Here is a 23,466-nt window from a genome sequence, read left to right as displayed (position 1 = left end):
TAAATTTCATGTTAGCAGCAGCTCTTTAATGCTTCGCGCAAAATGTGTTACGAAAATCGGATTTTCTAGGACCCTCGTTTTAAAAAATCCTTTTATTTATAAATACATGGAATTTAAAATATAAATATGGATAAATTCTTAACAACGAAGAATGGAACTACCTATTTATATATACATATATTTATAAGCAAGTCAAAATATGTTGATTTTCTTCATATTTTTTTAAAGAAAATCGCTTTAAAAAAAAAAACAAATATTGCATAATTTGCTATTAAACCTGTTATTTTTTAAAAGAATTTGGTCTTTGCTCCTTTAATTGAAAAAACATTAGGGGTTTAATTACATTTTGAAGAAGTTATAACCTTCGAAAAATAGTTAAAAATAGGATGCTTTAAATTTTGAACGACCTATAAAAATGTGTTCACTAAGATACCTATTACCTCTTGAGACCAACAGCATTGTTCGCTTATCATGACATAATTGTATATATATATATATATATATATATATATATATATATATATATATATATATATAGTGTGTAAGCAAAAACAAGACTTAAAAACAAGGTGTTGGTGGCAACAAAAAGTGTATTTCAATTTACGTCACAATTGTTTCCATGTTCAGTTCGACAATTTCAAGCATTATGTCGTTTGAAAATTTTCAAAACCAGCATTTCTTCAGACTTTATGAATAAGCACACTTTTGGCAATGGAGCATTTTTTGAAGAGAAGGAAGGGAGGGGAAATCCCTAGATAGAAAGGCATGCGATATATAATATATAACACAAGAACATAAAGCAAGGAAGGGCGTTTGTTTCGTTGTTGTAGAATAACGACTTATTGTTGTGATTTTTTCAGTCATTTAATATATATCATAGCATTTATCTCAGCAATGTCTTATTTAGTATATATATATATATATATATATATATATATATGTGTGTGTGTGTGTGTGTGTGTGTGTATAAATATATATAAAAGTGTTATATTTCAATAAACAATAAAACGGTAACATAAGGGACTACATAGAAAGCACCTGCGTATTTACAGCCTAAATGCGCACTAGTGAATAGTAAAGAAAAATTAAAGTCCTTTTAGATACGGCCTTTTTTAGTCGTCGTTGCTCCATGTGTTTGCCTGTTGATCTGTATTGTTACATCGTCTAGTGGATTTCAACTTTTTGTTAACTCAAGACATATAACATTTGTGCATAAACTGAAGACATATAACATTTGTGCATAAAGACACGAGTGTTATCGGTGAAAGAGATTCATTTACTCATGGGAGAGACAGGAAATTTCTTCCTCATAAGATGTAAACTAAAATAAATTTATTCTGACTTATTTTCATTAATTAAAAATTGGTCGATAAACTGCAGTCTCCAGTTTAATTCACTTAGATCCCAACATTGTGAGTACGTGAAGATCGGATGCTTCCTCGCCTCAAACTCCTCGAAAACTTAAGTCGAATACGCAATTTTTATCGAACAATTCGGCACCTGCTTCCAATCGTGTTTTGTATCGTCTCGATAACTTAGTGGACTCAATCTATTCGTCACCAAGTTGTCCTGGTTTGCACTTAATAAAACGCTTTCGAATTCATACCAGTTTACATAATTTCTACTTACTTGCGTGGGTTTGAATATATAACACAGGCACATAAAGCAAGAAAGGGCGTTTGTTTCGCTGTTGTAGAATAACAACTTATTACTGTGATTTTTTTCAGTCATTTAATATATATCATAGCATTTATCTCAGCAATGTCTTATTTAGAATGGTATAACTAGAGTATTATTCTTTTGTAACAAACAATAATCATGTTTTAAACAAGATAAAATTTATTTGGTATGAAGCGTAGAAGATTTATCAATGCGTACACTTTCTGTTACTTCATGTTCTCTTCGATTTATCGATAAAAATACATTGTTAACCTTTCACTAATATTGATCATATATAATTTGATAATTGTTTTGCAAATTATAGTTGCATGAATGAGGAAATTTCTGAAGCGAGATGTGGCTACGCCTGTTAAGTATAATTCTCAGTCACATTAAACTGTTTGAAATACTGCAAATTGTAATCCGATGCCACGGAGAAACAGGACACGTGTCCTCAGTTTCTCTAACTGGGATGCTTCTTTCAATTAACTATTGTAAGTTTTGTAGTACAGTAATATGACAATGTTTTTTGCATAAGATTCACCACTTATCAAGGCCCAAAGGCTACTCAAGAATAAGGGTTGAAGAGTATACAGTATCAGAATCATAGTAATCGTTAGTAGTCGAAATTCGGTAAATTTGTTAACTTAAATGGAACGGTTCATCAAGAACTTGTTTACATTGGACATGAAGACGGCCATATTATAGTCAGTGGAAAATAGGTAAACTGAAGACAGTTCCACAGGCGCGCAGTTTTAAGAAAGAAACTTTGTTCATGGAATCTACTTTTGGGTTTAGGCACAGATAAAAAGTAGGGGGATTATTGATAGTGGTTTCTGCTAGATGAGTGTTTCTCGTGAAAGTTTGGAGAGAGGGACTATAGATTGGAGCTCATGCCATGAAAATAACGATAAAGCAGAGGCAGGCTCGCAACGTCTCTTCTGTGAGAAAGAGGTTGAAGGGAAGAGAAAAAGGCATCCCCTACTAGGCAACGAAATCTGTTTTGAACTCTGTCAAAGCAGGATAAGTGTTTCTAGCAGCTCCTACCCAAACATGACAGCAGTATTCCATTCTTGGACGTACCTGGCTCTTATATAAGTAGAGAATTACATCAGTAGTGAGATATCTACTGGATCGATCGAAGAGTCCCACAATTTTTCCAACAACCTTGGCAACGAATTTGATGTACGTTTTCCATTTCAGCTCAGAAGCTTGACCTTTACTACTGATCTGAACCACATTTACCAAACATGATCATAGCTTCCGTATCAAAATACGATGTGTCATCCTTTAAAAATATATGTTGCCCGTTTAATCTACTTCAGTTGTCAAAATAACATACATAATCTCTCAAAAATATATGCTGTCCACTTAATCTACTTCAATTGTCAAAAAACATGTCATCACTTTAAAAAATATTTGTTGACCGCTTAATCTACTTCGGTTGTCAAAATAACAATTGTTATCACTTAATAATATATAATGTCGGTTTAATCTACTTCACTTGTCAAAATACCATATGTCATCACTTTAAAAATCTATGCTGTCCGCTTAATTTACTTTCGTTGTACAAATAATATATGTCATTCTTTGTCATGCTGTCTGCTTAATCTATTTTGGCCGTCAAAATACAATACGCCATCCGATAAAAATATATGTCCGCTTTATCTGTTTGTTTGTCAAAATAACATGCCATCACTTAATAATATATCCTCTCCGCTTAATCAACTTCGGTTGTCAAAGTACAATTTGTCGTCCCTTACAATATATGATGCCCGCTCAATCTACTTCGGTTGTCAAAATAACATATGCCATTCCTCAAAAATGTATTTCCGCTTTATCTCTTAAAAAAATATGTGCTGCCCGCTTAATCTACTTGGGTTGTCAAAATTCTGTCATCTCCTAAAAAATATATGCAGCCCTCTTTTAATACGGTTGTCAAAATGTAGCCTCTCATATCTTACAACTATATGCTGTCCACTTAATCTACTTCGGTTGACAGAATAAGATAAGTTATATCTTTTAAAATATATTCTATACGCTGATCTGCGATTGTCGAAAAAACATATATCATCTCTTAAAATATATACTCTCCCTTTATCTCCTTCGGTTGTCCAATAACATATGTCGTCACTTAAAATATGTGTGCTGTATCCTTACTCTACTTCGGTTGTCAAAATAATATATGTCATCTCTTTAGAAATACGTGTTCGCTTAATCTACCTCGGTTGTTAAAATAACACGTCATATCTTAAAAATATATGCTGACTGCTTAATTTATTTTTGTTTCAAAGAAACAAATATCATCCCTTTAAAAATATGTGCTATCGCATAATCTGGTTTGGTTTTCAAGAAGCATGTCATATTTTAAAATTATATGCTGTGCGATTGATATACTTTGGTTGTCAAAAATACAATTTTGTCAACTCTTAAAATATATGTTGTCGGCTTAATCTACTTCGGTTGTCAAAATAGCATATACCATTCCTTAAAAATATAAATGCTGACCGCCTAATGTATTTCAGTTGTCAAAATACCATATGTCATATCTAAAAAATATATGCTGCTCGCTTAACCTACTCTGGTTGTCAAAATACCATATGTTACATTTTAAAAATGTATGTTATCCGATTAATCAACTACTTAATCTTATTTGGCAGTCGAAATAAATATGTCATATCTAAAAAAAGTTATGCTGTCCGCGTAATCTACTTCGATCGTAAAAATAACATATACCATCCCTTTAAAATATACGCTGTCCGCTTAATCTGTTCTGGTTTGCGACCTACCATATGCCACATTTTAAAAGTATATACTGTCCGCTTAATCAACTTCAGTTGTCAAAATAACATGTTAAATTTTAAAAATATATGATGGCCGCTTAATCCACTTCGGTTGTCAAAATACCATATGCCATCCCTTAAAAATATATGCTGTCTACTTAATCTACTCTGGGAGTCAAAATATCATATATCATACCTATAAACATATGTTCGCTTAATCCACTTCGGTTGTCATACTAACATATGCAACTTCTTTAAATATATACGGTCCGCTTACCATACTTAAGCATCAAAATAACATACGTCTACCTTTTAAAATATATGCCATTCTTTTAAATAATTTGTGCTATGCGCTTTATTTACTTGGTTGTCAAAATAACCTATGTCATTTTTTAAAAAAAATATTTGCTGTCCGCTTAATCTACTTCGGTTTTCAAAATAATATATATAATCCCTTCAAACTATATGCTGTCCGCTTTATCTACTTCGGTTGTCTAAATAACATATGTCATTCCTTAAAATATATGTTGTCCCCTTAATATACTTTGATTGTCAAAATAACATATATCATTCCTTTAAATATATGCTTTTCTCTTCTATCTACTTCGGTTGTTTAAATAACATATGTCATCCCTAAAATATATGGTGTCTGCTTTATTTTCTTCGGTTTTCCAAATTATCATTAAAAAATATGTGCTATCCGATTAATCTACTTTAATTGTGGTGACATTTAGTGTTTACTTCAATGTTTACTTCAATGTTTACTTCAATGTTTACTCCAATCCTTGACTTGCAGATAAGTGTTTTACAGGTTTCAGCAAGAGTTTAAACTTTTTGATGCGGATTTTTATGTTTGATATGAAAGCGGGCCAGACATATCCGAGGAAGATAAAGCGTTTTTAGCTTGTACTTCAGTATCATCATTATACAACGTTATATATCTTTTTTAAAATTAATATAAACATATGAGAAATATCTTACATTTTATAGTAGTTTGGACTTTTATATAAAGTTGATTCCATTAGAAAAATCAACCGTGGAATTTCCACACACCTTTCTCTTACATGCCCCTATGTTGGTTAAGTTTTTTTTTTAACAATGTTAACCCCTAATACACGATTTAGGCGCGCAAACTTGTTTGTGTGGTGTTAGATTTTCACAAATGGAAACATCTGCAAACCTGTTTACATTAGCAAACATGGTTGTTTAATGCCTATAATCCCCTACCAGATTAAGTGAGAGAAAATAAAAAGAAAATTCCGTACACACCCCTTCATCTTTCATTTTCTCCATTTATCTTTTTTCTTTCTATCTTGCTCGTTCGTATTAATTAGAGCACCCCCTCCATCTTCCTCTCTCTTTCTCTGGTCTGTTCTTTTAATTTTCCTCATGTTTCTTCTCTCTAAATGGATTTTCCTGTCTTTCTTTACGACCACCCCATCTATTCACTGCACCTATATCGTCACATATAAATACTGGTCAACATTTTATCCGGATCAGAGAAACAGTTTGCCGGTCATTCCGTCATGACGTTTCATCCACTACTTTCGTTGGCAGTTTTGTCCATTGTATATGTTATCCCAGATATATACTGCGTAGCCAAGGCACAGGTATGACGATGCTTTGTTTGATTTCATTTTGTTTTCGCTGTTAGGTGATTCTTAGCACCTATATAATAGGCCACGTCAAGTATTTAATAGATTTGTATCGTTTTATGTTGAAATAGCATAAGCCTGGACGCATCTAACTGTAAATAAAGTCAATAATGTACACGAGGCTCCGTTGGCTTACATTTTAAATAACATATTTATCGCTTCATGCAGAAATTGAATAGAGACATTTATTTATTTATTTGCTGACTGGTATACTCATCTTCATAGTTTTTGTTCCACGACGTTTCGACCAATTAATCCCCGGCCAGAGAATTAGTTGGCCAAAACGTGATGAGACGACAACAACCATGGAAGGCAATAATTACTGAGGATACAGTTAAGAGACTCAGCACTCATTCCTGTCGGGGTTTACCAGCTGACGAAGGCCAAGAGTATAGTTGGCCGAAACTACGTAAAACAACAACTATGAAGATGAGGATAACAGTCATCAAATAAGTAAATATACAAACTACTAATATTACACTAGCCTTTCAAAACCACATTCGACCTTTTCATTAACCTTCCGGAGGTGAATAAATAAAATGCATTTAAAATCGCATTTTCCTTCTAAACGTGGAAAAGCTTGAATGCATATTAGACACTATCATCGAGTGTCAAAGATCTTTCTCTGCAAGTGTTTGTCAGAACAAGTAGGCATGAGTATACTTTTCCCTAGAAGTAAACCCTGACCAAATATTAAAAATCACTTATTATTTGCAGCCCACATTAGACCTCCTTCTCTAACTGATGTTACTACAAGTAGCAACATGAAGCTGAATACTCCACCAGACCAGATGAATTCTTGTTCTGGAATCCAGTAAGACTAAAAAGAAAGGTATACTATGACATATTAAAATGGTTATTGAAGTGGGAAATATTATGATCTCTACTTCTTTATAACAGTGTTTGAGAGATAAATAACGTTAATGGAACATTCGAATATCTATGTATCTCATATAGAATTCAATTGTAAGCCCAGATAGAGGGGCCTTGATTTCTGAGAATGTCGACTGATGTACAATGAAACAAAAAGAGAGAATATCTATCTGAACTTGAACCCATCAAATGATCTTCTTATTTTTTCGTCAATCCCTGTATTCGTTGGCATGTGGCTCATAGATTGCAATTCATCGTTACATAAACATGTATGAGCCTTTGAGCAATAGCACCTGCTTGTGCAGCTGCTATTGCTCAAAGGCAGCATGCGTTCCGCAGATTCACTCGACATAAGTCCAGTTCAAACAGACAGAAGTATATAGAAGCCAGAAATAATTGTAAGAGAGTAATAGCGACAGCCAAGACAGATTACACTGAAACCACCAGGAAATGCATGGAAGCATAGAAATTAGGAACCCATGATTTTTGGAAAATCTACAACCGTGTAGTAAATAATGGGCAGTCAACGATTCCCCCACTATCAAACAATTATGATGTTGCTTGCACGGCAACTGACAAGGCAAATCTGCTTGCCAGTTGGTTTGCCTCAAACTCCACACTGGACCCGACACACCACTCCCTCCCTGACTTTCCTTTGCGGACAGACACCACACTAGACGATTTGAAAATCACCCCTTCTCAGGTGCATGCTATCATAAAAAACCTAGACACCTCAAAAGCATGTGGACCAGATCTCATCCCGGTTGTGCTAATAAAAAATGTTCTGCCGAGGTTGCTCCAGTTCTCTCCAAACTTTACAATAAATGCCTTTACGGATCTTGTTTTCTCGACTGCTGGAAAACCACTTTGGTGGTACCGGTCTTCAAGAATTCTGGTGTAAGAACTGGCCCACTAAATTATCGCCCCATTAGCCACCTCCCACTGTTCGCCAAAATATTTGAGTCCTTACTTATGTTTATAAGATTATAGATCTGTATGCTCCTTTCAAAAGCGGCTTACACTAACCCCCCTCCCCCCAAAAAAAACATGCTATGAGTAGAAGGAGCAAAAAAAAAAAAAAAAAGACGGAAACAGAAGTGAAACAAGTTTAAACACACAACTTTGTCTGCCATATGTGTGTCAGACTGTGCAAGTCAAATGCTGGCCTGAAAAAATCATCTTCGGGTTCATGGACGTTGTTTGGGTGTTGCTGACGATTAACCTGAAAACTATGATGAGGTTGGTGGGGAGCATTGGGATGGCTAACGTCGGTAAAGAAGAAACACTTGCCATATTTCTATATCTGTAATTAACTTTCAAAAACTGATTTTGGAACACAGCAGCTAATCGCATTATAATGTCTATAATTAGTTGAATTTAGTTTTATGCAAAACGTGCAAAAAAGGATAAAGCTTTTAGTACATATTCAGACACTTCGTCTTGTGTAATTTGATTAATTGCTATTAATATTTGATCGACATCTATTAAGGACACTTTTACAAATGCCAGTTTCTTTAGAGTATTATAAAGGGTTCTTAAAAGCACAAAATGTAGATGATTTTTTTTACAAAATCGAATTTATTAGATTTATGTTCTATTCATAATCATTAGAAAACATTAAAGCAAGATTCAACGAATTTTGATTTCACTTCAGGAATTTATGCATCAACCTTGTATGTGACATGTTTCTAAAAACGTGTAAAATATTTCGATCTAAATTAGAATCATGACTTCAGGCATCAAGTTTTGCATAATATTGTCTTGCATTTTCGGAAACCAACATGAAATCTGTTGTGTGAGAGGAATTACTTATAAGCATGTTAGGCGGATATACTTTTAATATATATATATGTATATATATATATATATATATATATATATATATATATATATATATACATGAACACACACACATGCACACACATACATATATATATATATAAATATGGGGTTATAAGAGAAGTGATATATTACGAACCAGCACATACTGGAAAAACAGATCGTAATAAAATATATTTGGAATTGTTTAAAACTACAATAAAATTAATCATATAAATATATAATATGCTATATGCTGGTAAAGGTATAGAAAGAAAGATTTAGAAAAGCTCAAACTTAAGAAGAGGGATTTTTTCTTGTGTGAATAGTAAGGCGTTATCACAAATGTCGACTGATGATTTACTTTACCAGTATGTACCTATGAAGCTTTGTGGAGCATATATATTTATCTAATATAGTTTATGAGTGTGTTCATACTTATATTTATCTATCTGTCTTTGTATCTTGATGCTTATTACTTTTTCTCTGTATAAGTACATACATACATACATACATAAATACATACATGCATATATATTTATATTTATATATATATATTATTATTATTATTTTATGTATCTACATTAAATTTTTTGCATCTATTTTTAGTATATACTTCGGTAGCGCTACACAGAATTCATCGCGTTTCATCTTGAAGATTCGTCAGGCTATTGGCATATATATTTTCAAACTTTACTCTTTCTCTCTCTCTCTATACACACATATATATATACATATGTATGTATGTATGTATATATATATATATATATATATATATATAGAGAGAGAGAGAGAGAGAGAGAGAAAAAGAAAGAAAGAAAGAAAGAAAAAAGGGAGACAGATGGAGAGATAATATACTAATACTAACAGACAGTAAAACTGGTTATGTCGTTTGTAATCTCACTAGTGTAACTCTATCTTACCAACACCTAGTCTCTACTTCCCAATGTTGCATCTATCATAAGTCGCTTGCTAATTGTTATAAAGAAGGATAACTCCATCTCACGCAAACAATTAATCGGCATCCGTAGAATATTCACTTTCGTTCAGTTATGAAAGAAACCAGCCTCTTCCTACATCGAAGTGTTTGAATTATTAAGTAGTTGGATAAGTTGGAGGCGGACTTCGTTTTCAATACATTCAAAAGGCTCACAGGATTGGAAGAGAATAAAAAGTCCACCTCAGTACCACTCACAGCCTTATGTGTTTCAGCCTCGAGGTTTCAATGTGCTAAATTTTGTGGAATACAAGCCGGTAAATTTTTGTTTAAAAATTTTCTAGTTCAATTTGAAAATTTTGTGGAATACAAGCCGGTAAATTTGTGTTTAAAAATTTTCTAGTTCAATGTGAAAATTTTGTGGAATACAAGCCGGTAAATTTGTGTTTAAAAATTTTCTAGTTCAATGTGAAAATTTTGTGGAATACAAGCCGGTAAATTTGTGTTTAAAAATTTTCTAGTTCAATGTGCTAAATTTTGTGGAATACAAGCCGGTAAATTTTTGTTTAACAATTTTCTAGTTCAATGTGAAAATTTTGTGGACGCTGTACACTCCAAGAAAGCCAAATTGTTACTTAAAAAAATTTTTTTTAACGAACTATGCGTCTCAGTTAGTGTCTCATTTTTCGTAAAAAGATGTGGCTATCAATTTGTTGAGAAAAGAATTTTTAGATATTCCTTTCATTATTAATGAAATCTTTTAACAATTACTAAGCAGTAGCCCTAAATATGACCCAGACTTTGTCAACATAGAAATCCTAATTCCCACCAAGACAATTCTTTATCGCGGGAAGGGAATTATATTAAGAATACTACAACGAAAAGTGTTCCAACATTGAAAAACTTTTGCAATGAAATCTAGCAAAATTACTAGGCATTGTAGATTTTGCAATTTCAAAGGACACACTATGAACTATTTTTCAAAATATTTCTCCCTTAATTCGAGACATTCTACGTGTAGGGAAATATGTTTTTGTCTTTTTTGTATCAGCGCTAGTCATACAACAGAAGACTTCTATAGTGAAACAAATATATGTGTAAATTGCAAAACCCGACGCCACATTACCTCCTTTTGCGATGAAGATTATAAGAGTGAAAACAATTCAACTGCTTCCATGCACGTGTGTACCAACATTAGCACACAGGAGCAGCCCTATATTTTACTGATAGTGGCAATTACTGATACTAAAGAAAGACATAAATACAAATTGAACTGCTTCTTTGATACACGCAGCCAAAGGACTTATTTCACTAGGCAGATTATTGAAAAATTAGAGTGCCATAAATCTCACTCCAGTAGAACATGACGTGAAAACCTTTTTAGGATCCAAAAAATTTAATTAAGTTGTAGTAGGAATTGAAGTTAATAATACTGTTTTACCTCTACCTGTTCCTATAGATGATGAATTCGATATGAACCTAAGATTCAGTAATTGCGAATCTATTAAGAATTACTTACTTAAATTAAATTACAAATGAGCCTCTTTGTACGGAAAAATGATACTAGGTTTCATGGTCTTTTAGGCATCGATGTAATTCAATTTATAAAGAACATCAAAATGGAGAACTGCATGAAAGGGTTTGCTTGGGAGTTTCCTACAGGAACTTTTCCGTTAGGTAACTGCCAACATTTTTTATATGAAAATCAAAGTACCTCTACAAAAGTACAAAATAAAGATTTTCAATATAATTATCATGTCCAACGTCCTAGAATTATTCCAGACTCAAAGGGAGTGTGTGATAAGAAAATTGATGTTGCAAAATCAAAAGTCTCTAATGATGTGCCAGATACTAAGAGTGCGTCTGTTCAAATAAGAGGACTAAAGAAGTTTAAAAATAGGCAATAATCCTTATGTATACTACTAAATTAAGTTTTATTTAAAACTGATGGTCTTCACATACCTTAGATTATAGGTACTTATTGTGAAACAAAAGGAAAAATAAGTGATAATGATATCCTACTTTATTATTAAAAGAATGAGATTTCTATAGTTCTATTCATGCACACAAAAAGAATTTCTTCACATAAAAAAGAAAATACAACACTCTCTGTGGAAACAAATCTCCATCCCTTCTAATTCTAATTTAAATTCTTTAAAAAAATTCCTGGGAACTTTCATTCTTGGCTATATTTGCCATTAAAAAATCAACTTTCGGAATACTTTTCATTTTTGATTGATTTAAAAAAATGTTTTCTGTAGAACTTTCATCATTGACCATATTTGCGATTAAAAATCAATTTTCTGGGAACTTTTGCCTTAAAAAAACAACTTTCCTTTGAACTTTCATATTGGCAATTTTTGCTTCAAAAACTATCAAATTGTAGATGAACACTATACTTTGGCTATTTCTGCCTTACAATAAGTTTTCTACGAACTTTTAGTTTTGACTGTATTTTACATCTAAAGCAAAAAAACAAAAACAAACAAAAACAAAAACAAAACAAAAAAATCTGCCATTCCGTAAAGAATTATGTTTCAATGATTTCATATTGCAATTTTGTTTTAGGTAAGAATATTGGAATTATTAAGGAGTCAATAACAGTGTGTCCTGTGATTGGATAAAAAAACAACCAATAACAGGCGTCCCTTTTAGATCTTAACAGGCGAAGAGTGGGTTTTACGAACTTTCTTCCTCTTTTGCTTATCAGGATTTCAAGGATAACACGTGTTTGTCAGCTCTCTCCATCATTCCATGCCAAACATGTGTGAGGATTTCCGACAGTAACTGCAGCACTAAAAACTCAAGGCTTGCATTTTTTCTTCAACCCGGTAAAAACTCTACAAGAAACAAACATCGTTAACAGGAGGTATTCTTCAGATGAAGTCCGCAAAACGCAACTGTTTTTGAAGAAAACATTCTTTCTTTCTTTTCTTTCCTCTGAATACAAGTTATTATAACAATTTTTATTTGTATCTGTGTTGCTTTCTTCATGTCGACGTCAAAATATTTTATTACCATATATAGTTGGGAAAATCCTAACAATAATTATTATAATGTTATACATATTGCCATAATATTTCGTTGAAGTTTTATTCTAGGTTCAAGTAGAATGGATTATATTAATCTAATAACAATTTGTATTTTAATCTGAATACATCTCAAACGTAGTATTTTTGACTGAGGAACTCAATGCAATTAGAGTACACAAAAATGAATAAATAAAATAGTTTTTAAAACGAAACTATTTGTAAATGATATTGCGTATTTCTTGATTACTTAAGAATATATGTATTTTATAACACTATCTTTGAAATACATTGATATCAAACTGTACAAATTAATCACAACTTCATTTATCTTTTCGAGACAGCCATACAATTGTGCCTTTTGGGATAAATATAGGGAAATTATTTAACAAATGTCACAGTTTATAACTTTATGAAGAACTATGCCTTATAGGGGATGAAAACAGCGAATTATCTTAAACGATGTTTAACACGAAATGTCAGGGTGTATGTGTAGTCATTCAAAGTACCACACGGGAGTGTTAATTCTGTCTATGTATGTAATCCCTTCTCTAACTAAATTCCTTCGCTTACTCTCCATGTTTCTATGCATATTATACAGATATTATCATTCTTGTACGCGTGTTTAGTCATTGTGAACTCATCAATTTGATTTGATCTAATCAAATCACTCTCATTGTTTCTTTCTCTTTTAATTCTCATTTTTCCTATTTAAGTGATTATTATTACAGACATATATTTTCGTGTCAAAAACTACTAAACTGTTTTAATTACAGCTTAGAATATCGCATGTCTTTATATTTCTTTCACATATTATTATTTAATAACATCATGTTTGTAAATATAGAAAAAAAAACTTCCGACTATTTTAAATATTATAAATACATGTATTTACCTTTCTGCGTATTTAGAAGAATAGTTTAATCTTTATATTTCAAATGCAAATAAAAGTATCAAAGTGTTAGCGTTACCACCCTATAAAATATAAACTTCCCGTTTATAATTTTAAGTAAATTTCGATATGTTGTTTTTCTCGTTTTCTCGTAATATAAAATGAAAATCTACCGGATTCTAAACTTTAGACATAAATAGAGGAAGGCGGGGTAAGTTGAGCCAATTTTTCATTTTGGCTGTTCAGAACCCAAACGACTAATAATTTTGCAAAGATGAGTGTATTATTTTCAATTATTTTATTTGGGAACATTGTGAAACAAGTTGCAGTCTTCTGCTAGTACACCTTAACCGACCATGAGCTTTACAAAAATGCATATCAAATGGCTCATGTTGTCCCGACCATGGGGCAAGTTGATTCAACCTCTGGGGTAAGTTGATCCAACCTCTGGGGTAAGTTGATCCAACCTCTGTGGTAAGTTGATCCAACCTCTGGGGTAAGTTGATCCAACCTCTGGGGTAAGTTGATCCAACCTCTGGGGTAAGTTGATCCAACCTCTGGGGTAAGTTGATCCAACCTCTGGGGTAAGTTATGCCACATAGGAGTTAGTTGTGCCACGCAAAAATGTGTGGCAAATGAAGAAAGAACAAACCCCAAATTGTTGCTGTGGATATAAAACAAATTATAATCATGAAGTAGAAATGTTAATTACAGCGAATAAACCAGCACGAATTTTGAAACATGTATCTGAAAGTAAGTTAATGAAGTTGCCACTGTAACAAGTCACAGCTGAACACGAGCTGGCCAGAACAATGGACAGAACTGCCAACAGTACTTGGCTGTGACATTTTCTGCATTGAAACCCGCTCCGTCCTTTGGGTTTGGAACAAACACAGGCTTGTCCGTTCCTACCTTCCAAGCAACTTTTTGAAGGAAAACGCCTTCGAACTCAGTTCTCCCCGTTGAGAGTGTCAATCCGAGCAATGTAGTTCACAGTTCGTGATTTGCTAGCACATTTGACAACCACAAAGTCATCTTCGATTATTGGGCTATCCAGATCAATATCACAATCAATATCTGATGACACATCATCAAATTCAAAATCTGAATCATCAGTGTCACTTGAACATGGGGTTTTAGATCTCAGGGACATGACATTTCCCCACCAGCATTGAACAAACACGTCTTTGTTTTTGTTAATAGGCTCCTCTTTCTATTTTCAGAAAGGGCTATCAGTTCCTGTCGTTCAGGGATGTCAGTCAAAATCTTTATGCTGCCCTTTTTGCGACCGCCTCAGTAGAATTTGCCTCAAGGCTTTCTGCAGCCGTTGGAAGAGAAGGGAAAAGTCAATTTCACGAAAGATGTCCCGATTAAATAGACGAATGACCGAGGCTTAGAATCCAGCAGCAATGTTCAATGATGTCATGGCAATCATCTGGGCTGGGTTCACTAGACCTGGGATTTCATATATTGTCACTGTTTTTCCTGGATTGGATCATAGCCATCCATCCATGGCTCTGTTGTACGCTGTTTTGAAGGGTCCATACACTGCTGGGGATGATGGGAAGTGTGGGGTGGAATGGTCAGTAAGACAACGCCATGAGATCTTGCTGTGTTCACAACATTCAAAGAAATGTGTCTGTCATGGTTGTCGAGGATTAAGGGGATTTTCTTTTCTGGTGAGCATCTGGTGTGCTTGATGATGTGACTTAAATATTCCACAAATACCTCTTCATTCATCCAGCCACTTCGTGTTGACTTCCCTATGCACTGTGTTGGCCCACCTCTGATGAAGTGATCTCTGTAGTGGACTCTGGGAAAGATGATCAGAGGAGACACGACTGATCCAATTGCACTCACAGTGTACACCACCGTAACCAATTTCCCACGTTCAGCGAAGGTGATTGAACCAACTTGTTTCTTTCCTTTTTCTGTGACAACGGCTCCAGGGTTTTTAACGGTGGTGCACCCAGTCTCCTCAGCGTTGTAAATGTCACTTGGTGAGAACTTGCACTTGTTCATTGTCTGACTCAAGTTGTTGAAAAATTTATCAACAACTTGGCGGCTGAAGGCTGTGATGCCCAAAAAGAGTTTGCTTCTGTCACTCTACACCTTTTACACCTCAAATTAAAAAAGCACAACTTCAAATTAAAAAACACAACTTCAAATTAAAAAAACTAAACTTCAAATTAAAAAACATAACTTCAAATTAAAAAAAGACAACATCAAATTAAATAAACCCAAGTTCAATTTAAAAGCACGTGACATTATGTTAGAATTATTCATACTCAAACTTTGTAAGGTAATTTGCATAACATCACTTATGCAAATTACCCACTATTACTTGTAGTTGCTCGCAACAATAAAAAAAGAAAAGTTTCTAACAATTAACATTACAATAATTTAAAATATGGAAAATAACAATGGATCTCCGGTAGTTGTGCGATCAAGTAGAGGAGTCAAGAGAGGCACAGTACGTGGTCAGTACAAATGCAATCGAAATTCTCCTAAGCGTCGGATTCTGGAAGCCGCTCGAAATAGCAGGGACTGGACAACTGTCGCAGAGAACTGTGGGATAAATAGGAACACCGCGTACGCCTGGGTGAATAAACAGGCCAAGGGGCAAGACGTGGAGGATAAGCCGCGGGGTGGAAGGCGACATGGGAAAGTGAATCCGGACATGGTCAACAACATGCTTGATATAATCGGAGAAGATCCTACCATCACTCTCAAGGAGTTGGCCTTGAAGATTTCGGAGATGCATGGAATCAACCCTCTAATCAGCGTTACTACCATAAATAACCATCTCGATGGTAGACCCTTGGTAGACTCTTCACTGTAAAACGGGTTCACAAGCAAGCCGAGAATGTCAACACTCCGGAGAATAAGGTAAAACGTCGTATCTATGTAGAAAGGGTTATGGCCGCATTGGGAGCTGGTAAACATGTGGTGTATTTGGATGAGTCAAACGTGAACTTATTTTGTACTCGGACCGTTGGACGATCCGCGAGGGGCCAGAGAGTGGTGCTACATGTTCCAGGCTCGAAAGGTCCAAATATTCACATGGTTGCTGGTATTAGTCAACAGGGACTCATCAACTTCACCCGCAGGCGTGGCGCCTACAAGCACCCGGATGTCAACCAATGGGTTGCAGAACTACTCAATTCTGTCTTCGCAATGGGATATGATGCCGGACAGGTAGCCTTGGTAATTGACAACGCCCCGTGCCATTCCCGAGTGGAACAACTACACGACCAGGCAGCTTTTGCAGAAGTGGAGTTTATTCGCTTGCCTCCATACAGCCCGGCTCTCAACCACATCGAAATGGCCTGGTCAGCCATCGAAGCCGTCATCAAGAGGGATCTACCGAGCGTTATACATGTGCCACAACCGGAAGATATCACAAAAGTGGAGCACCGTCTTCGTCTTGTGGAGACCGCCATCGACCGAGCCTACCAAGTGGTAACTCCTGCCATGTCTCAGGCATTCTTTAATCGGGTTCAACGCCATCACGCTAGATGTCTCAGGGAAGAGGACCTCCCTGTTGGAGAATAAATGGTTTATCTATCATGTAATAAAATTTTAATTTAATTTGAACTTGGATTTTTTTAATTTGAAGTTGTGTATTTTAATTTGAAGTTTAGTTTTTTTTTTAATTTGAAGTTGTGTTTTTTAATTTGAAGTTGTGTTTTTTTAATTTGAACTTTAGTTTTTTTAATTTGAGGTGTAAAAGATGTAGTTGCCAGTTTCTGGCGCTTCTTGAAGCCTAACCACCAATCATGTCCTGCTTTTTCTCACGATCCCAACTTGGTGGCACATTGAGACAGTTTTTTTTTAGCAAACTCATATGCCAGTGTGCGACATCTTCTCAATGACAAACCATGAACCATGTCTGACAATTGTTTCACGTGGTCAGCCAAATCCCTTTCCATTTAAAGACTAAAAACCAATTGCCGTAAGGAAACAGGTGTGTAAGCAGCCCTGCTGATTGACTGCCTTGTTTGTGCATGTACCGCTTCAGTGTCATTCGATCAATGTTAAAGTCCTTTGCAGCACTCCTCACACTCTGACCTCCAGTAATAGCGACAGCAGCCCGTTCCATAACGTCTGTAGGAGTTTGTCCACGATTTGTCTTTCGCACGTAGTTGCGCATGTCTGGTGGACTTTTTTCTGTGAAACACACAAAATAGAAAAATGAAGTAAACAATAAATCCGATAATTCTCATTTTAATTATCAAATATAATAATGATAATAATAATGTTAAAAACATTAATAATAGTAGTCATGATAATAATAATAATTATTATGATTAGAATAACAAAGCGCTTGTACAGCATGCAAATTCCTAGCCAAGCACGGCGTATAAACCTTAAACATTTACCAGGTAACCCATAGATCAAGTAGAGCATGTAACTTACGCAACATGCATTTTGAATTCACTCTATAACATATATATATATAATAATAATAATTATTATTATTATTTTGAATTCACTCCATAACAGGCCTACTGATGTGGTTGCACATTCATCTGCTTCTTGAAAACGTGTGAAAAGACATATGGAGCAAGTTGAGCCAGTGGCACAACTTACCCCATTAGCATTGGCTCAACTTATCCCAGTCTGTCCTCATTGGCTTGTCTGTTCAAATGCATGCATCCCATGTGTGGTGAATGTAAAAAGCTTTTACAGGTATGAAGGCAAATAATTGAACAAACAACTACCACATATTATATCTAATCAATCTATTACTACACACAAGAAACATACACTCACCTCTGAAACGCTTTATGTTACTTTTTTGGCACGAAATCTGATTTTCTTTTATTGCATCAACCGCTGATCTTGGTTCAGCAAAACGAAATGGTGGAGGTTAAAGTCGCGTGATCAGGTGTCCATAGATTGCATACAAACTTGGATTGGCTTAGTCAATTGTGGTTGAAAGAGGGTGGCTCAACTTACCCGTATGCTCAACTTACCCCGCGTCCCCCTACTATTTTATATGACGAAGCGACATACGATTTAGTCTAGTTAGTGTACTAAGTAGAAATAAGGTATTTTCACTGCGAAAAAAACCAAAAACCAAAACAAAACGAAAATCTTACACATTAAATCAATTACATGGTCTATCCCACTAAAAAGGTAAGTAATTTAGTAACATTATTAGTTATTAAGTAATTTAAGAGAGTTAGCATTTATTCTAATTAAGGGAGATAATTAGCTTATATACACTTGCCATTTATTGTTCGTGTGAATACATCTCGACATATTAACATATGGCAAAATTAAAGATAACTTACATAATTATTTTTATTCCATAACACTATCTTTTCACACACACGCAAACTTTCAAACATCTTTAAATCTCTAAAAGTATATATATTACTGCTTTATAGCTAACCTTTACTTATACGTATCCCAAAAAATATTACTGCCGATTCACTGATAGACATACACTTTTTTCGTTAAAAATTGTGTGTATATTCAGATTATTTTCGATGAGTTGTGTTTACATGCCATAATTTTTTTAAAATATGTAATAATGTTTGGATAGTTATAATTCTGTAAATGAAAAACCGTTTGTTGGAAAAAAAATTGTTGATAAAATGCAAAACCGCAATGTTATTTATTATCTTTTATCTTTCATTGATATTTAGGCTCCCATGACCAATCGGTTGTACTACATTAATGTACACTCTAAATTTATCAGGGAATTGGTGAGAGATATATCAAAAAGATTCGACGAACTTTCTGATCGTGAGATCACTGAAGTGCTCAGCGCCCAAGGACAGGTATCAACTGATTGTTGTTTTCTCTTATCACGAAACTCATTGAGATTGTAATAAGTCTTTTCTGTGTTGCTTCCATTATTAAAAATGATTTCCTTTGACGGGACTCTCTCTCTCTCTCGCTCTTTCTCTCTCTATCTGTGGGTTACATGGTTATATATTTTTTTCTTTTATTGCTACAACAATGATTATAAAGACATACACTTCAGGATAAAGGTAACGGAATTTCTCAGTTGGAAAATGACCACCGAAGTGACAAGATTGGAAAATGGGTGGAAGGAGCAGACGATTATTACGGAGGAGTGCTTACTTAAGAGTAAGTGCAAATCCAAAAAAGGACAGATCAACAAGAACATGTTTACATTAGACTTGAAGATCACATGTTGTACTCAGCTGAGAGGCAGTTTCTATGAATTGTGTTCCTCTAGTGGACTGTTCTAGGAAAAGAAACTTTGTTCACAAAAGTCTCGTTTGATTTTTAGTACAAAGAGAGAGTATGGAAACTTATTTATTATTATTATTATTATTACTATTATTATAAATCGTTCTTGTGAATAGTTATGCAGAAATACTTGAGGAGGCCTCATAGTACAAATAGACTAAAAAAAGAAATCTGTATTTTAAAGCTATTGCAAATACAACAGAAACCAACTGAAACTTTAATACCGCGGATTTGACTGGAGTTGTTTTATTGGCACCGCGGGCGCGTTCTGAGTTTCGGAAGTGAAATTAATTTATAAATTTTATAAAATAGCATAGTCGTATCTCTGCAGAAAAAAACAATATCTATAATTTAACTACATAAAAATATCATGTAATATATATATATATATATATATATAATGATATATATAATGCTATATATATATATAATGATATATATATATAATGATGTAACTTTAATTCTTATTTTGCAGGTTGTTTCTGGATTGAAATATATATTAACAGTTCGAACACGCCCGAAGCATTCCAATGGCCCAGCAGTAAGTACTACATAAATAAATAAAACTATATATTCTATAAAGGCTTTTTACTTTGAGTAAACCTTATCAGAGATAATGCGTTGCAAAGACGTTATGGCGATGCCTAACCTTTCATTAGAGAAATATGCGTCTAATAAAATTAGTTCTCAATCCATATTAGACTGTGACATTATATTTATCACTACAAACATTACAGCACAAATGCTAAATATTATTTAACAGTCAAACATTACAGCACATATGCTTACTACAGTTAAACAGAATACGGTCTATGTGTTCTGTCAGTTCTTTATTATACATGGCTTTCAAGCAGAACACATTAGATTGCATAACGAAATCTACTAAATATAAGCATAAAAAATACGCAACGAGTTACGATTGTTTCATATGTAACGAAAATGAAATGAGTTTGGAGAAAGTAACATATTTGCTCTGAAAGGATAAGTTAAATTTAATTGTATATCGACGAAACTATTCGAAGGGGAATTGTCTATATTTACAGTTATAGTTATAATATCTGTAAAAACATAATTTGAACGAGATGTGGCACAAATATGCTGAATATTATGAATGAGAAATTAACACCACACGTTTCATATAAACAAATAAAAGTTTGTATTATTTAAATTAATTGGACAATTGTTCTCATCTTCAGATCTGCACAATATTTCGCTTGATGTAATTTCTTATCTTCGTCAGGTGTTAAGTCGCTATGTTTTTTCCAGGAAAAAAGAGAGTAGCTTTGCACTCTAAAGATTCGAAAATTTTGGATCTAGTTAGAAATAAGTTTACACGAATTATAAAGATCGTTTAATTATCAGAGGTATGATTTTTAAATTATTTTGATTGCATTTTTAATTAAATCCATCAACCAATTGTAAGTTCTTAGAAACATACTATTTACAAAACAAGGAGATTGCTGGTTTCAGTGTGGTTAATCACGTGTAATACATTTTTAATCAGATGTAGTTTTTAATTTTTTAATGCGTTATCATTATGACTGATAGGATATAAAATATGGTAAAAATAATATAAAAACCAGTTTACTTTCCTTCATTATGCTTCAGTATATTACTGTAATATTTAAACCTTAAATAGAACTTCGCACATAATCATTTTCGTAAATACGTGGCTTTTCATATATGCGTTCTCGCCAGTGGACGATTAAGAAAACAAATCAGCAAACCAAAATCTTTTTATACGTTACGTTGTGCAGGCTGTTTATATGTGCTGGTCTATCATTCATAATCTCTTCTTGTTTAAATGTTGACAGACTCAATGTCAAGCTAGACAAACAAAACTAATCGTGTATAAAAACACAAAATAGACTTGCTGATTTTCCAAGGTTCTACTTGGAGAGAGAAAGAAAGAGTTTGCTCACAAACGGGAGACAACGTAACTAATAACTTATTTATTTTCTCTTAATTAATCTTAATGACGCCTGACGCCATTGACGAGGCAACATTCAGTCAGATTTCTATTTTATTTACACTGTCTTGTTTACGTAACTTCCAACGAGATTCTCTGTTTCTTGAACACGTCATATCACTCCCCTTCATTTTAGTGCTTTTATTCTGGGTTAACTGTTAACCTCCACTTCAATCACCCAACCAAGCAGCTGGGTATTGTTCCGCTTGCAACTAACTATGTTATCCTGGCACATACTAATGTAACCCTTATCAAAATTTATACGTGTTAACATAATCGTTACTTACTTGCTTGAAGTTCTAATATGTAACCTAACGAATAAAGTCTTAAATCATTTATTCATTGAACAATTGATTATTGTATAGTCGGATAACGTTGGTTTAGATCTTATAATGAGTGTAATGATGTAGTAAGTGTCAAACAGTCGGCAGACTCAATCGTCATTTCGCTTCTCACGTCTCGCTGTCCATGTACCTATATTATTATGTGTTATACTAATAAAGTCGGAATTTTCAATCCCTATAAGACATAATAATATTGCATTTTAGCTATATTCTCAAAAACAAGGATTCTAAAAAAAATGTCATACGTTTTTTACTCTCCGTAAAACTCGTGATTTTTCAAAAATTCACCCCAAAAGCTACAAACGAGAATAATGGATCCAATATTAATTCTACCTATTTTGTTGTAAACAATGTCAAAACCGCGATTTTTTTAAATTATTTCAAAAATCCAATAATTGGTCAATTTTGTTAATTTTTTAAAAACGTATTAAAAATAAGCTGAACTATATATGAAATAAAATAATATACAAAAATATTATCTTATTTGCACCCCACAACGCGATCTTATCGGATTTTATTTTACAGATTAGTTTTTTGCATATTAAAATATACTGGAATCGTGAAATAAAATATATTTAATCTTGGGTCACAAACGTTGCCGATTTATACGAGTTTTTTCGATTGTTCGAGAAAAAAAAAATGGAAAATATATTAAACTTACGAAATCTTTCAAAATTACTTATTTACATTTGACGGTTTTTACTTGTGAAATTACAAAATAAATATCCAAATTGATTTCTTATTTTTTCAATGATTGCATTTTTCCAGGTTCTTAAAAAATGTGAAATATTTGATCTAAAGACTTGATATAAATAAAGAGACAATCTTTTTTTTAATCCATGCCGTCTTTGCTCAATACATAAATCAAAAGTATATTTAAAATTGAACGTGAATAATTTTTGGATGGCAGACGAATATGGTAAAAATGAGTACGCCTTCTTTAAAAGCCATCTGAGTGTGTTGCTGCTGTCTCTTGATTTTAAAATGTTCCATTTTTACACCTCGCTGTATGCTGTTTTAAATTCAGTGAATATACCAGTGTGTCTAAAAAAAAGTTGTGAAATAAACTGAGGGCTTTTCAGTCAGCAGACTTGAAAATGACTTAGTGGTTATAAAAATGTTTTCATTAGGACGATGTTTTTGGTAGTAGAAAAAGAATAATATAGAATAGGTAAAAAAAATAAAGAAATAGTTATTAGTCGATTTCTCTCACACACGACAGACTTTTTCTTCATAGTTCACACTAAAATTGATTCCAATCGTTTTCTCTTAAAAC

At 33.6% G+C, this 23,466-nt stretch overlaps 1 protein-coding gene across 1 annotated transcript in view; it reads left to right on the top strand.

Annotated features, from left to right (window-relative positions):
* The first annotated feature begins 5,941 nt into the window (after nt 1-5,941).
* The window catches only part of LOC145256098 (uncharacterized), a 49,579-nt gene continuing 32,054 nt past the window's right edge, over nt 5,942-23,466 (top strand). Inside the window, exons 1-3 of the mRNA XM_080114685.1 lie at nt 5,942-6,052; nt 19,304-19,438; nt 20,353-20,418. Coding sequence (XP_079970811.1) covers nt 5,969-6,052; nt 19,304-19,438; nt 20,353-20,418 — 285 coding nt within the window. The 5' untranslated portion in view covers nt 5,942-5,968. The remainder of the gene's footprint in view (nt 6,053-19,303; nt 19,439-20,352; nt 20,419-23,466) is intronic.

Source organism: Euprymna scolopes, chromosome 32, assembly GCF_053919585.1.
Source record: "Euprymna scolopes isolate OS-2025 chromosome 32, ASM5391958v1, whole genome shotgun sequence".
In the NCBI taxonomy this organism is placed as follows: domain Eukaryota; kingdom Metazoa; phylum Mollusca; class Cephalopoda; order Sepiida; family Sepiolidae; genus Euprymna; species Euprymna scolopes.
Note: the sequence above shows the minus strand (reverse complement) of the source record. Positions and strands in the feature narration are given on the sequence as shown.